Source organism: Lactuca virosa, chromosome 5, assembly GCF_052849685.1.
Source record: "Lactuca virosa cultivar CGN04683 chromosome 5, Lactuca_virosa_CGN04683_v6, whole genome shotgun sequence".
NCBI lineage: Eukaryota > Viridiplantae > Streptophyta > Magnoliopsida > Asterales > Asteraceae > Lactuca > Lactuca virosa.
The window spans coordinates 366,499,011-366,516,650 of record NC_136430.1 but is presented as its reverse complement, the minus strand read 5'-3'; the positions used below and the strand labels follow the sequence as shown (position 1 = coordinate 366,516,650).

Below are 17,640 nucleotides of genomic sequence, written 5' to 3'. Positions count from 1 at the left end.
GTTTTTAGAAATGGAATTTGAATGATTAATCTCGTTTTAAATGAAAATTTTTGTTTCCAATTTTGGACGTATTAATTCATAAGGCGATTCCTTGATATTACCAGAATCTTTGGTATGGTTGTATGTTGATTGGTTAATTTTATGGTGTATTTATGTATCATGCTTGAAGGGTTGATGACGAAACGACGCTAGGTTGAGAGCCAAGATACCTAGAGTTGTTAACAGAATGATGCAAGACTGTGAGTCAACTGTTGATGACAGAACGATGGTAGGCTATGAATCAGGCGGAACGACATAAGGTGTTGAGCCATTGTTCATATGCATTATATGTGTTTTGGAATATGTGGTATACTGGGGAACTGACTAATCTTTATGTTTACATTTTTAAGTTAACTGCTTTTCAAGTTGTTCAAGTTTGAACAATAAGGGTGCGACATGACTGTACAATCACATCAGTTTTGTTATTGTTTTGGAGACTTCAGTTGTTGCTACGATCCTACTCTGATTTGATACTATGTTTTTGGAAACTATTTTTTGACGTTAAATCAACAATGATTTTATAATTCCTTGAAAGAATGGTTTTGAATGTGTAAGTACTTTATTTTAAAGGAAATTTTTGGTTTGAAATTTGGGACGTTACAATATCGTTGTTTGATCCCACGGGACCAAAGAATGCACTCCATATCCAAAATCGTGGGACACAATTTCTTCTAGAATTATCATCGGTTCTTTATGATCGCCTCGTATATATTAACTGTGTCATCATTATTGACTGTTTCCAAATTCAAGATTTCTCTTCAAAGGACATCTTCTTATTCTAAAATGTAAACTTTGAGCTTCTTGTTCTTGACATGTGCAGTTGTCTTCGCCATAACCTTCCTGATAAATGTTGCTTCCTATAATGCTAATGAATCTGATAAAGTCAATAATGATGACATTGTGGATGAACAAATTTGTGAGAGAAAGTGTAGAAAATTGCATGAGATGAGAGATTAAAATGGTTGGAATTTATGGAGTGGTAACAATATTCATAAAAACTTTTAAAAAACAAAAATAAATTTTCTAGTCATTGAAGAGGGAAAAGAAGATGAGAGAGAAGGCAGAAAAATCTCATGGTGCGTTTCTTCCCATCGAGTTCACCGCACTCACGGTACGATGTTCACCATTATGATGAAATCTCCAACTCACCCCCACCCCTTCGTATCAGGGAGGGGGGGGGACTCTATCTAGCCTTACATATTTTTTATTACATCCTTTACAAGTTTTTGCTTGATATTTTTTGCGTGTACAAAATGTATTCTAAAGGAAACTATTTTTACGTCTAAACGTTTCCAAAAATGGTGATATATATATATATATATATATATATATATATATATATATATATATATATATATATATATATATATATATATATATATATATATATATATATAGGGAAAAGGGAATATACATTACAGCCCCACCTAAGCTTAGGTACTAAACCTCTTGAAAATACATTGTTTTACTATATAAAGATTACGGTTAATGGATTCACGATTAATACTTCAAGATGTAAATTCAAGATCGACACAATAGGATTTAGGGTTTAGGGTTTAGGGTTTAGGTTTAGGGTTTAGGGTTTAGGTTTAGGTTTAGGTTTAGGGTTTAGGGTTTAGGGTTAGGGTATAGGGTTTAAGGTTTAGGGTTTAGGGTTTAGGTTTAGGGTTTAGGTTTAGGGTTTAGTAATGTTCACTTGGGTGAAGTAATAAACGATAATGGAGGAAAGAAAACAGAGATGGTAAAACGATAATGAAAGAAATAAATGTTATGGAGGATGATATATTTGCCAAGTGAAACCAAACCGAGTATATTTAGCAAGTTAAAACGACATATTTTAGAGGTTTAGTACCTAAGCTTAGGTGGGGCTGTAATGTATATTCCCTATCCCCATATATATATATATATATATATATATATATATATATATATATATATATATATATAAGTAGCTATTTTTTTACATACTCATCGGGACTTCCCATCTCTTCGACCAACTTAAAATGTATTCTAAATATGTGACGAAACACAATTTTGAAATAGGACAAAGTGATCGTGAAAACTAAAGAGTAGCTTCATAAAAGAAAACCACACATTTTCTCAAATTTTCCCATTTATCAGAGGACGAACAACTTTGAAAGGTAGAATCACTCAAGCTCAAATGAGAAAAGGCAAGACAGTAATAAAGTGCACAAGAAAGAATCATATCTGTAGAAATTCACCTAATAGGAAAATCATGAGAAGTATTCATATGATAAAAAAAAGTTACTAATATTATCAGGAGTAATTTATATCAACCTTAATGTTAACCATTGGCGAAAACACCCAAACAAGTAACTATTTCCAAGTTTTAAAACATTAATATGGAGTTACCAATATGATGACTTTAATTCATGATATGATGATAGTAATGATATAATAATGTTAAATAATGTTGATTAATTTTAGAATGTAGCTTAAACAATAATAGTTATTAAAATGGTGCTTGAGGTCTTGAAATTAGATTTAGCAAAGTAGGTTGTTTCCAACCAAGTGTCGTGACTTACTATTCATACGAGTTGTGTGTTTTCCTTTAACATCCATTTTCTGGACTAATCAGCTAATGACGTCAGAGCTGTAAGAATAAGGATTTTCAGCAAAATCTTATGTTGTGGTGCGGTTTCTTGGTGTCCACAGTGCGACCACATCATTTAAGTGGCGGCAAGGTGGCAGCTAGGTTCAAAACCCTAGATCTCGAGCCTTAGGCCCTATTTATGGAATGATATCCCCTAGGATTTCTCTAATCATCATCCCCCACTCTCCCAATGTAATATCCATTTTTCGAGATGCCCTTTGTTAGTATAAAATGATGGATTTCAGAATTCTGATCCTATGTTGAGCGCACGAGAGCTATGTTGCCTAGGGGAACTACATCGAGCGCATGGCTATTCTAAGATTATGTATGCCTACGCTAAGCATAAAACTGCTGATTGTAGAAAAACCCAAGATTTTGGGTTTGTGAACTATTTAAGTATCTCTAACTTTTAGGGTTTCTAAGGATCAGCCTCTACCATCTAAAGAACGAAACCCTATCCTCCATTTCCCCCTCATCCCTCCTTCTAAGTCACCAAGCTCCCAACTTTATGATTCAAGCTTTCTAGATCTTTCATTTTATGGTCTTTGGGTCCTTTTTTGAGGTTTTGGTTGGAGTTCATGGAAGTGAAGGTTTGTATCGATCGGATACACTTCAAGTATAAAGACGGAAGTAAAACTTAACCTAAGAAAATAAACAACAGAAAGTAAATAACACAGTGAGTTCCCCAAATTGTCTTTCACCAATAAAGTGTTTTGTCTTCACCAAGAAGACGGGTTGTCACAAAGACGGTCACCAAGATGAACTCAACATTAGGGTTTACCCTAATGTTGATTATATACTAATCTATACAAGTATACCCTTGATTAAAGGGATTGCATATAATCTATACTAAGAACTGATCTCTTTAACAAAGATATCGGATATGCTATCTATTCTATACTTATCTATACATGACCTAATATACAAAAGGTTACAATAGAATAAGTATACAAAGCGTTGACGCTGATAGGCTTGATACGTTGGCGCTACCGGTGTTGTAGACGCTGATGCTAACAGATGTGTACAGTGTTTGACTCATCAGATCATAAGGTGTGACCTTACAATATCCCCTATCTAATGATGTCAAAACTTTTCTTCAATGAATTCTTTAACCCGTGCTCCCATGAGAATAAGAATGAAGTTTCAACTCTTCAGTTTTAACGAATGATCCCCCCTAAGAAGATGAATGAATTCCCATGATGATCAAGCAGCTGACGACAGATAATGTTGATGTCAGCTTGACTCCCCTTAGATTGTGCTTGGCTAAACATTCAGTAGTTTCTTCAGATTTGGAAAGATTATTCTGTAACATACCGATGTTTAGGTACTTCTAAATTCATCCCTATAATTCTATTTCATGTCAAATTGGTCCCTAAGTTCAAGAAGTATGCGGAGGAGTACGCCAAGCATACATGTGTGTATGCGGAGCGTACTAGGGCGTGCCCTAGTACGCTGGGCTTACACTTATGTACGTGGGGCATACTAGCGTCAGGAGGAAACCCTAATTTTTAGGGTGTGGGTGGTATTTAAGCAACATTATGGCTCATTTCTCCCCACCTTTTGAGCCTCCACATCCTTTGAGACTTTTTTGAAAACCCTAGCACTCTTAGTGTGTGTTTTAAGCTCAATAGTGTGTTCTTAGTGTGTTAAAGGAATAAGAAGTTGCATCAAGGACCCTTGAAGTGGAAGCAAGCTTGTGGATCTGGGATCTTTTCCTTCTTGAGAAGCTCCAGAAGGTATAAAGTCTATACCTCGATGTCTTGGTTGTTAGATCCCATTTTGGGTGTTTTATATTGCTTTTATTGTCCCAAATGTCCCATCTTGTGCATGGCTTGTTATTGTCGTTTTGAGTTGTCCTTCCAGGCCCTAGGAAGGGTCCTAAGCCATAAAAATGAGGCCCCAATTGCTAGAATTGTTTCATGCATCTTGTAGAAGGTCTTAATGGATCAAGACCTTGTGTTAAGCACTTTTTGGACTTGTAAAGTCATAAAGGTGGAAACTTTATGACTCTAGGGTGCATTTGGATTGTAGATCTGATGTATGGGCTTGAGTGCTAAAGTCATTAAGCACTTAATGAAGTTTTTGGGATTGCGAGGGTACACCCCGCGTACATGGGTGTACCACCCGCGTACTCAGTCAACCACCCCGATGGTGGTCTTCTGTGAGGCTTCACGTACGCTAAGCGTACCTTCGGAGTACACCCCGCGTACTCGCATGCGTCGGCCTTGTTGAGTTGGCTCGATTGACTTGACTCGGTTGGGATGACTCAATTGACTTAGTGGGTTTGACTAGTTGACTTTGACCAAGTTTGACATTGAGGGCATTTTGGGTATTTTGTGATTTTAATGGAATTAGTCATTTGGCGGAAATAGGTATCGTTTAGAGAGCTGAGATTCAGAGTCGGGCCTCATCAGTTCTGTTCAGTTTGCGAGGCGAGTTTTCCTCATGGTATCATTTAGAGATCTGTTAGATCGGAACTTGGTATATAGGATGATGTTATGCTTAGTGATCTGTAGATCTGTTTGACTGGCTTTAGACTATTATATGATTATTTGTTATATGTACGCATGTTTGGTCGATGGCTGAGGCTTCATTGCTTTGTGCGTAAGCCAACATGCCAGGGCATACCAAACCGATGGTTGAATGGGCCCGAGGGTATTCCATCCTGAGGATGATTGGACTTATAGTATGTTGGCATTCCAACCCGATGGTTGAGGGCCTGGGGTATTCCAACCCAATGGTTGATTGGACCCATACTATGATGTTATTGTATATGTGTTATTTGTTTGTGTGTTGGTACTTTAAGGGAACTCACTAAGCTTTCACCTTACAGTTTGGGTTATGTTTCAGGTACCTCAAATGGTCGCGGGAAGGCGAAGGGGTGATCGTGCACCTCCTCGTGTTTTGATTTATGATTTTAGGAAAACTATGATATTAAACATGTTTTGAAAACTAAATTGTAAAGAATGATGATTTGTGGATTGGTTTTAAAAGTTTTAATTTTTCATGAATTTTGTGGATGTTACATATTCTCCCCCTTTTTGACATCAGCAGGAGAATGGAACTTGAGGAGAGTATCATAGATGCAGCTTTGTAGTGTAATATAGGATTGTGATGTCTCCTGATATTATGGGTTTGAACAACCAATTATTTACATAGTATTGTGAGATTTCATCAGCATGTGGTTTCATACGCTGACTCATTAATCACTTTTATTAGAAGAAAAAGGGTAGAGTGATATGTTGCGTGTAATACATTCTAGTATGAAATGTACCCATCGACAAAGAGTGTTGAAGTTTTATCAGTGTATGGCTAATACAGTGAATCAATAACTTCTTAATAGAAGAATAATTGGGAAATAATGGGCAGGTGCGTGTAATATATCATGGACAATGATATACCCATCAGCACAGACTTTTCGAATTCTCATCAATGTCTGGTATCATACGCTGAATTATGAAATTCTAAAAAAGAATTTATGGAAAGAATGGTTTGATGCATGTGATAAGCTATGGTGTTTTAGCTTAACCATCGACATAGATTTGTCAAGCTCTCATCTGCGTATGGTACATTATGTTGAATCATAAATCTTTTAAGAAGAATATAAGGGCAAGAATGGGTTGCTACGTGTGATAGCCTACGGTACATAGACTAACCATCGGCACAATGTTTCAAACTTTTATCAGTGTGTGGTATAGCACAATGAATCATTAAGTTTAATTGAGAAGAATTTAAAGGAAAGAATGGATTGTCTCAGTCATGCTGATGTGTAATCAGTGTAGATCATAGACGGTGTTAACTCATCAATAAAAAGTGGTTTAAACTTCTGTATCATAGAGTTAAGTTGCAGTCTAGAACTATACAGTTCACCATCAATTCAATTAATATGGTATGGGATAAAATAATAAATAATATAAGAATACAACAAAAGTGTTAGTCAAATAAAGAAAAAGAATATACAGCCAATTTTAGAGACTCTCTCTCTCTCTCCCTCTCTCTCTCTCTCTCTATATATATATATATATATATATATATATATATATATATATTGCCTTTTCAGAAAATATTTTGCATAGAATCATAAAAGATAGATCTTTTGAATTAATCACTCATTAATTAATTTCCTTTCTTAAAGATATCTACCCTTCAAGTCCGCTATAAAATAAAACACAAGTAAAGATAAACACACCAAAACACAATACATTTCACTATAAATCAAAAGCGGAGAAGGAATTTATCATTGAAACGTTGCATATGGATTACAATCTTCATATTTATCAAGAGCAAAAGAGAAGTAGAGATCCGTTTTTATAACCAACGAGTTAACTGACTTGAATCCATAAAACCATCATGTCCTCAAGATCAAGATGAGGGAATTCGAGGTTTTATCAGATTTTGAGTCAGTAGATTAAAACAAGACTTACTGCAATGATGGTTGCTCTTTGAATCCATAACAGTGAGTGTATGAGAAAGAGGGTATTTTCAAGAAGAAGAGGACATGATGTCACTCTTTTTCTCAGCACCAAGTGCATTGAGATCTTTCAGCTCTTACAAACTCTTAAGAAAGGAGATGTAGATAAATCCTAGATAGACCTGAAATATGTATAAGAGAGAAAAGAGAATACTGGTAAGTACTAGAAGTGAAGCTTAAACAAATTATGTAAAAATCCTTAAACATAATAAAAGTAGCATTTGTTTTTGTGTTTTTTTAGAAAGAAATAAGAAGCAATCAAAACAGTTATAGAGCAATTAAATCACTGAAAGCATGCCAAGATCTGCAATCATTTTTTTAAAGTCTTTTCGTCCAACGCCTTAGTAAAATTGTCAGCCAACTGATCAGTGGATGGAATATAGAACAACTACACTTTTCCCTTTTGAACTATGTCCCTGATGAAATGATGACGGATGTCAATGTGTTTCGTCTTGGAATGTTGCACTGGATTCTGTATCACTTGAATGGAACTGGTGTTGTCACGGCAAGTAGGAGTCTTCGAAAAATTTAGACCATAGTCTAAGAGCTGATTCTGAATCCATAGGATCTGAGCACAACGCCTTCCAGCGGCAACATATTCAGGTTTAGCGGTAGAACAAGCCACTGATGTCTGCTTTTTGCTGGACCAGCTTACCAATCTATTTCCAAGCATTTGAGCTCCTCCTGAAGTGCTTTTTGTAATCGATACGACATCCATCTTGATCGGAGTCAGTGTATCCTACCAGCTTGAAGTTAGAATCACGACGGTACCATGACCCAAGATTGGGTGTATGCTTTAAGTAACGAAAGTTCATTTTCATAGTGAGAAGATGAGATTCCTTAGGATTGGCTTGATAACGAGCACACAATATAGTAGAAAACATAATGTCAGGGCGAGTGGCGGTAAGATAGAGTAGAGAGCCTATCACTCCTCGAAACAGTGTTGCATTCACATCATCGCCATTTAGATCAACGCCAATAGACGCTGATGAGGACATCAGAGTATTTGTTGGCTTGAAATCAGAGAATCCATACTTCTTCATAATATATGCAATATATTTAGCTTAGCAAACAAAAATATCATCAATTAGTTGTTTGACGTGCAACCCAAAAAGAAGGTTAGTTCACCCATCATGCTTCTCGAACTTTTTGTTCAGGATCTCTGTGAATTTTGAACTTAGCTTTTCATCAGTGGATCCCAAGATGATATCATCTACGTACACTTGAGCAAGAATGATATGGGATCCTGAATGCTTTATGAACAATTTGTTGTGGATTTTTCCTTATTTGTATCCACTTAAAAGAAGATAGCTCGCCAGTATGTCATACCAGGCTCTAGCCGCCTGCTTTAAACCATAGACAACTTTATCAAGACGATACACATGATTTGGAAACTCTTCACTTTCGAACCCTGGACGTTGCTTTAGAAAAACTTCTTCTTGAAGTTCTCCATGTAAAAAATCAGTATTGGCGTCTATCTGATAGACTTTAGAGTTATTGAAAGAAGCAAGGGCAAGAAACAATCATATTGCTTCAATTCTAGCAACAGGAGCAAATGTTTCTTCATAGTCTAACCCTTCAAGCTGACAGAAACCTTGAGCCACAAGTCTAGCTTTGTTTCTTATCACAATCCCATCCTCATCCATTTTGTTCCTGAAAACCCAGCGAGTGCCAATGATAGTCTTTCCTTGAGGCTTTGGTATAAGAGTCCACACACGATGACGTTCAAATTCATTCAGCTCATCCTACACAACCTTGATCCAGCCAGCTTCTTTCAATGCATTAATGACATTCTTTGGTTCAATCATTGAGACGAAGTTAACAAACATGCAAAATTTGATGTTGAATCTGCTACGGGTGAGAATCCAAAAAATTTACATCTCCAATTATTTGATATTGAATATGATCATGAAGAATTCATGGATTAGAACTTTCATTTGTATTACTTTGAGCAGAGTCTGCCTGATTTGATGGTGCAACTTCTTCAGAGATGACAGTCGGATCTTTAGAGATAGATTGTGAACTGATTAATTGATCAACATTTGGGACAACAGGCTCAGTGTCACTTGGCAAGAACTCAGGAACAGTGTTTGAAGGACCATAAGTAAGTTTATTCATAATTGATGATGGGTGACCAACTCGATCATGAATGAACGAGTCTTCATCAAAGGTGACATGAGCTGTTTCCTCAACAGTTTTTCTTGAAATATTGAATACCCTGAAGGCCCTGGGTCTGCTGGAGTAACCTAGAAATTCTCCTTCTTCAGCTTTAGCTTCAAACTTCGAACGTTGATCTCTTTGATTCAAGATGTCACAAACACATCCAAACACATAAAAATATGAGATGTCCGGTTTCCTTCCTTTTAGTAGCTCATAAGCAGTTTTCTCATGGCGCTTAACAATGATGGATCGGTTTTGGGTATAACACACCATATTGATAGCTTCAGCCCAACAAGACAAAATAAAACCAACTTCAACGACCATAGTTCTTCCAGCTTTAATGAGAGTTATGTTTCTTCTCTCTGCAATACCATTTTTTGGGGAGTTCTAACAACATAGAAGTTCTGAGAAATTCATCAGTTTGAGCAAAAGTATTCCAAAGAGGCGTTTTTGAATTCAATCCCATGATCACTACATAATTGCGTTACTTTGTGATCATAGAGAACTTCTCACTGCTTGATGAGAGCAATAATTTCATCAGCGGCATGAATCTTCTTTCTTAAAAAGACTACCCACATAAAACTTGAAAATTCATCTATAATGACGAGAGTGTATTTCTTCCCACCTCTTGACTTAACCGAAATTGGTCCAAAAAGATCCATGTGAAGAAGATGAAGTGGTTTGATAATGGAAGAGCAGGACTTTGGTTTGAAGGAAGACTTGCCTTTCTTTCCCTTTTCACACATTGAGCATAGCTTATCCTTGACAAACTTCATCTTGGGAATTCCTCTTACAAGCTGGTTCCCCGAGATCTTCGATATTTTCTTGAAATTTAGATGTGATTACCTCTTGTACCATGAACAATTTAGACGAGACTGAGCACGAGAGAAGAAGCAAAGACAAAGTGAGTTGTCAGCAGAAAACATATACAGAACATAGATGTCACTCTGTTGATTTTCAGAGAGAACAGTTACACTTCTTTGACCAACAACCTTTCATTCTCTCATTTTAAAGAGAACTTCATAGCTAGTGTCACACATTTGGCTAATTGAAATGAGGTTATGCTGAAGACCTTTCACATAAGAGACATTCTTGAAAGCAACATAATTGCACTTGATGGATCCATATCCCTTTGTAACTCCCTTGTCATTATCTCCATACGCAATCAGACCATCCGTCTTTATGAAGTCTTATAGAAGTGACTTGAATCCGACCATATGTCTTGAGCAGCCACTGCCTAAATACCAAATATGCTCTTTACCCTAAAACTAAAATGTACAATAAGCCCTAACACAAAAGAAACAAAAATATACACACAATATACACTGAGCCACTTGCAATGGGTCACTCAAGAAAAGATATTATAAGAATCATCAGGGAGACATTTCAACAAGTTTCCCTTTTTGATCCACTTATCATTGCGATTCATGATGTTGTCAGCGTGAACGAAATTCTTTTCAAAGGTACACTCACTGACTTTCTGAGAAGCATCACCATATCGATAACAAACTTTGATTTTTGGAATCTTTACTTTAGCATTTAATTTTGATTTCTTTTCAACTAAAGAATCCAAAGAATTTTGATTATTTGATTTAATATTTCTTGTTTTAGTTATGCAAAAACGAATGTCATCGATGGTATGCTCAGACACTACCTTGTCATGAGGCTCATGATGCATTGAAGAGTTATATGAGGTAGATGTAACGCCCGTAGATCCGGGCTAGTCAATTTAGAGACAATGAGTATCAAAATGAGTTTTTGATGGAAGATTATTTAGATGAATAATCTTAACCAAGTGGTAGTATATGTCACAAGGGTTCCGTACATATAAAGAACGCCGAAATCCGAGTTATAACGAAGAAGTTATGGCCCGTCGAAGTTTTACAGCAAAACCGACACGACACCGGGAGACGTAAATAATGAATTTACAATAGAGGACTTTTTAGCCTTAGTGATCTAAATAAAATTTGTAGTATACTTTAAACCGAGAACATACAAAAAAAAGAACGCCCAAATCTGACTTCGTATGAGGAAGTTATGAATTTTCTAAGATTTGGCATAGCAGTGCACGACCCGAAACTCGAATTTTAGTTCGAGTGGTTTTTGGCTTACGTGACCTAAATTAGAGTTGAATATCTCATTAATAGGAACTCAATGGTAAAAAGACAGACGAAAACGGAGTCCGTATGTAGAAGTTATGAATTTTACGCGGACATTTAACAGTATAATCTTCTCGTACTGTTAAATTTAAGATCGGTCGAGAATTAGCCGACGGAGTCAAAATGAAAGTTGTAGATATTATTTTTACCAACGCGTGGATATAAACAACGTCGAAAATAGTGCTCGTATGTTAAAGATATGGACGAAACTTAGTCGCTACTCTTCGGGCGCGATAAATACGATACAGTTTTTATAAATCTGAGATAGAATGGGAATTAGCCGACGGGGTCTAAATGAAAGTTGTAGTACTCGTAAATACCAACGCGTGGATATAAATAACGTAGACAACGGAGCTCGTACGCGGAAGATACGGACGAAACTTAGGGGCTACTTTACTATAAAACTCCTATAAATAAAGGATGAATCCTTCATAATTTCTTCACACCATAAGCCTTTCCTTCTCTCTCTAACTTCTCTCTAGCCTCCCTAAACCCCTCCCAAGTCTAGGGAACCTCCCTAGCACGAGAAGGAAGCCCCGGAGCGCCCGACGGCTCCGAGAAGAAAAGCTCTCGGCTCGGAAACGCTGCTCCAGCGAAGCCCGTTTTTTAATAAAAACCCGCTGTAAGTGACCTACGCCTATACTATATTTAATATAGCTTTTATTTAAATAAAGTAATGTTATTAGGACCTTATAATAATTATTTGGGCTATTATTATGAGTTATATAAGTGTCGTTATAATATCTTTTTAACCATTCACGGTACGGGGAATTTGGTTTGGAGGGCCGCTTGGGTTGCTGGATTCAGAAGTGATATATGCCAAAATGATCCTGCCCTCCGGTGTTTCATGTCTGGCCCCTGTCTGTACATAGTGGGTGAAAAGTATTGTTTTAACGCTTATATAATAGTAATAATAGCTAGACTATTAAATAGTCTCGGTGAATAATAGACTAAACCCTAGTGGTAATGATACTAGGTTTTGTCGAAGGAAATTGTTTTAAGAGTAACGAAGTGTTGTCCGAGTGCCGAGTCACCACCTAATCAGGTGAGTGCATAGTTACTTTCATCTTACACATAGATATGAAGTATTTTATATAAATTACGTGCTATGTGTGCATATTGTCTGTATACTTGCTACCTATGCTGGATGAACGATCTTATATATGTTTTAAATGATTTAAACTGTATACGTATTTATTATCTACAAATATGTTGGGTATAAAATGGGTAGATGAATGATGAGAGATAAAAGATGATATGAGTGAGCATTGGCAGCTATGGACTTAGTGTCTATTGAATAAACGTTGGTAGCTATGGACTTAGTACCTGATAGATAAACGTTGGTAGCTATGGACTTAGTACCTGATGGATAAACGTTGGTAGCCATGGACTTAGTACCTATTAGATAAACGTTGGTAGCTATGGACTTAGTACCTTATGGATAAACGTTGGTAGCTATGGACTTAGTACCTATTAGATAAACGCTGGTAGCTATGGATTTTAGTACCCGATGAATGACCTTTAGCAGCTATGGAATTAGTGCTTTACGAACGGGCATTGGCAGCTATGGACTTAGTGCCTGTCTTATAAACCTTGGAAGCAAGGGTCTTCGGAATGAACGAATGCAGGATAGGTGACTCTTAGGGTAGACCCTTAAGAGTAATGGGGATTGGGTAATTGAGTTGATTGTTTGATGTTTAAACATAATAATTATATTATTGTGGGTTGAAAACCCTATGTACTCACCAGGTTTCCCAACCTGACCCACTGAAGCTTATTTGTATCACAGGTGTCGATATGAAGTTACTTTTGTTGGATTAGTGTCTAAGTCCATAACTATTTTGGTATGTACTTGACCCGATTATGAGCATGGTCCTTTTGGGTTGCCTTCACCATAGCAATATGTAGGATGAATTAAGGAGAGAAAGGTTTAATTATGATTTATTAATATATTATAAGAATAATATATTAAAGGAGAAATTATATTGTTTAACTAATATTAGTCAAGAATTAATTAAGAATTAATTTTGTGGCTAAAAGAGATTAATTAAACTTAGGGGGCTGGAATTGTAATTATAAGATAATTGCAATTGGGCTATGGATCACCCTGGAATATAGGTTGGACTAATTCTATGGGGAAACCCATTAGAAATCGTCCAAGGCATGTTCCAGAAGGGGTCCATGGGCTGCTTAGGGCTTAAGCAGTTAAATTAGGGTTTCCTTGTTAGATAACCCTGATTGCCTACCTATTTAAGGAGCCCCTAAGCCCCAAAAACATGGTGAATGATTCCCTTAGGGTTTCTGGACGATTTTGGGCAGCCACTTCTCTTCTCCTCTTCATCCAATTGCTTAGTGGTGTTTGTGACTCCATTAGAGGTGCAACACTTGAGGCACTAAGCTTTCTGAAGCCAAGGAATTGATTGGTATTGCTACATAACAATCAAGGTAAGATCCAAACCCTAGTTTACATGTTTGTTTGATTAATTGTATGCTAGATCTAGGGTTTATAAGTATTGGAGGTTTATTGCATGTTCAAAGTAGAAAAACTAGATCCAAGCAATTAGGGTTGCATGAACACCATAAGAATGTTGTTATGCTCAAAACCCATCAGTTGTATCAGAGCCTAGGTCGTTTTTCTATTGAATAGAAGCATAATTGAACTGCCAAAAATCAAAAATTCGAAAGTTTTTGCTGTCTGGAGCAGGAACTCGACGAGGTCTATATGAACTCAACGAGTTGGTAATGAACTCGACGAGTTCTATACTCAACTCGACGAGTTTTCGAGTCTGTTGCCGGATTTTTCGAATTTTTGAGCAGATTTTGCTAAGGATAATTGCCATAACTCGTTTTTATTGCCTAAAATCGATTTTTTATGTTTGGAATGTTTATCCTTGTCAAAATTAATGGATTTGGTTAAATATGGATAATATAGGATTATTATTAGATATATATTTGACCTAGTAAGTTTGAAAAGTTTCAATTTACACCCTTTAGGTTTAATAGTTTAAATTTGAACTTAAAAGTTTCTGTTTTTGAAATTTAAATAGTTAAACCTTAATGTTTTTGAAAGGTTTCAAAACTTGTCCTCGAGTTTTGAAATTTAAATTTTGATTAAAAGTTTAATTTTGAAATATTTAAATTCTAAACCCTAAGTTTGAAAAAGTTTCAAAACTTGCCCTCAAATTTTGGATTTTAAAATTTAATTAAAAGTCTTAATGTGAAGTTTTTAAAATCTAAAACTCAAGTGCTTTGAAAAAGTTCAAATTACACCCTTATGGTTTTATTAATTAATTAAAGTGTATGATTAAAAGAGATTTAATAAATCCATAAAGTTTTGGTTTACATTTAATTAAATTAAAAGTATAATTTATTAGATTAAACCACCTAATATTTTAAAAGTGTAAAATACACCCTATACTATATATAACATTAAAAGTCTAATATTATATATATGTATGAGTAAACAATCAGTCTTACCGTTAGTAGGCCTCATTCACGAAGCTGGTCTATAAGGGGTGTTTAAGGAAATTGCCTATAAAATGGCGATTGAATGGGTATCCACTCTTACCCACCGCACTCTTGACTAGTGGAGGGTCGTTAGCCGAACGGGTAGGATAGGATGAAACCTTCCATTATAAGTATAATGAAGTACAAAGTAACTACATGCTCTTACAAATTCCCAAATCATAGTTACTTTAGGAAAAATGTGGAATTGTATGCTAATCCATGGAATTACACTTTGTACCCTTGTCGAAACGTTAGTGGAGCGTGTGTGGTTAACCGGCACACTAATTTGGTTTTGGCATTGGTGGCGAAGGGTGGCTCGATGTTTATCATAGATCAATGGAGCGTGTGTGGCTAACCGACACATTGATTAGGTGATAGTAGCAATTGGGTGCACCACGTGACTCGTATGGTTATTCACACCTGGTTTGTGATCCTCGGCATCCCAGTCGCAAACTTGAAGGGCATAATCGAGATTAAACATGCCATTGAAAAGTTCAATGAATCTCAAAAGATCTAGGATTTTCAATTCATTTAAAACTTAAATTTCTTTTTCGTTTTTCATGGTGGAAATTGGTAAATCATCATTTACCTACCTTCAAATATTCTGCAACTAGATTACGGCATCCCTCTTCTAGGTTGTAGAATATTGTGTTGGATCCTAGCCTTGATGTTTCATTTGGGTGTTACATCAAGGATTCTAATCAACTTGACTTGAATTTATCCCGTTTTGTAGATGTCTGAATCTAACAATGGTCTTCCTAAATCCATTGGAACAAGCTTTCCAAATGAAGATGGCGTTCCAAGATACGATCAAGGAAATGAGAGTCATGCTTCACTTCCTCCACCTCCTCCAATTGTTCTCCCTGACCCACAAGTTCAAAGGCTTGAAAAGTTCAAGCTCACTCAATCCCTATTGGCAAGTAAGCACGAAGATGGGAAACCTGTGTGTGCGCACGTCTTAGAGATGAAGTCACGCATTGATAGGTTAAGGATGATGGGTGTCGATATCTCAGAAATGTTGGCTGTTGACTGGGTTCTTCAGTCACTTCCTGAATCATATAGTGAGTTCGTAAGAGAGTACTATATGATGGACCATGACGTGACCCTCATTGAGTTGACCTATTTGCTTATAGCTGCTGAATCAGAAATGATTTGGCGTGCTGATCGAGCAAATTTGTCTGGAAAATCAAACTCCCAAACTTCAATGGACATTGAAAATGGTGACATTGGAAATCCAGAAAAGGTAAATTCTGAGATAGTTCCTTGTGCCATTCCAAAAGAGTCCATCTGCTTCTACTGCTAAGAGAAGGGGAATTGGAGACGAAGCTGCCCTGTTTACCTGAGAGATCTAAGAGATGGGAGAGTCAAGACGTATGGCTCTACTTCAGGTAAAATCCATTAACTAACTCTATAAGTTTCTTTTTTTTTTTTTGGTTCTTAATACATGATGTGATAAGATTACATTTTGATGTTTTGCAGGATCGAAGAAAAGAAAGGAAACTTAAGGAAGAAGCGTACTGAATCTGATCACGAAGAAATGGATTTCGATCGCATGGATTCAAAGATCGGATTTTTGAGTTGCTACTTTAGAGTTAGGGTAGATTTCTAAGAAATATGTAATAGCATAGTTTTTCAGTTAAATTGCATTGTAAGGACAAAGTTTTTACGCAATAAAATAAAATTTGTTTTTGTCTTATTTATTTATCCTCGCAATGGCATGTATAAAAAAAATTGATGTTTGAATGTTTCTTCTATTAGCAATAATGGATTTGATTCTTAATTGTGTTATTTGTGGAAATGTCGAGAATTTACCAAATAGGGAGAGTTTCTCATCACCCAAGTTTCAATTGGACAGAAACTTGGAATCATACAACTTGGTTGCGTGATGAATGAGAAACTTCATATTTGGAAATTAGACTATTTTGACAAAGTGTCAAGAGAAGGACTGGGAGATCAAGTACACTAGGTTGTGCTTTGATCAAGTCCACCACAAGAGTGATAAAGATATTCGTCATGATTTACTAAAGTTTAGTAAATATGGTTATAATTATAAGATTAAGTATAAATCTGAGTTGATTGAAAGAGTTTCAATCAATAGTAGAACGAATAAGAAGAATCAAGTAGGCAGAAAGATAAAAGTTTCTCTATTCTAAGAAGAAGGGAGAGTACCTTTTATTGTGTTTTATGATAAGTCTTAATGATTAAGAACTATTTCTCAATTGGTCCTCTACGTGAGTCTTAGTGCAATTGCATGTCTAAGAAGAGGAATCGAGAATTGTGAAAATGGTTAAAATCAAGAAGTCAATCATACTTCGTTCCAATATCAAGTCTTAGAGTTATATTCCAAGATTGTGAATTGAGTGACAAGTCTTTAGTAGGTTTATAACATTCAACAAATATGGAATTGGAAAAAAGTCTTCTTATTCCTGCACATTTGAGATTGGTAAGTTGTGATGTCTTGGATAAGACAAAGGTCAACTAGAACCAATTATGTGAAGTGATAGTCTTGATAAAAACTACACTGACTCTTGAATATTTGTTTTGTCAAGGAATGTTTCTTGACAAGAGAATCTTATATGTCAAGGAGTCAGTGGGAGTCTTAATGGTCTTGAAAAGTTTCAAGAATAAATCAAGAATAAACCTAATTGATCATCACTAGCGCACGACTTGAGGTTTGTAACCTATCGTGG

The 17,640-nt window shown here is 36.1% G+C and overlaps 1 protein-coding gene across 1 annotated transcript; it reads right to left on the bottom strand.

The window, feature by feature from the left end:
- Nucleotides 1-9,041: 9,041 nt before the first annotated feature.
- Nucleotides 9,042-9,608, bottom strand: LOC145113576 (uncharacterized). The gene has a single exon (XM_079049649.1). It carries the CDS (start codon nt 9,606-9,608, stop codon nt 9,042-9,044), a length of 567 nt encoding a protein of 188 aa, XP_078905775.1.
- Between the last annotated feature and the right edge of the window lie 8,032 nt (nt 9,609-17,640).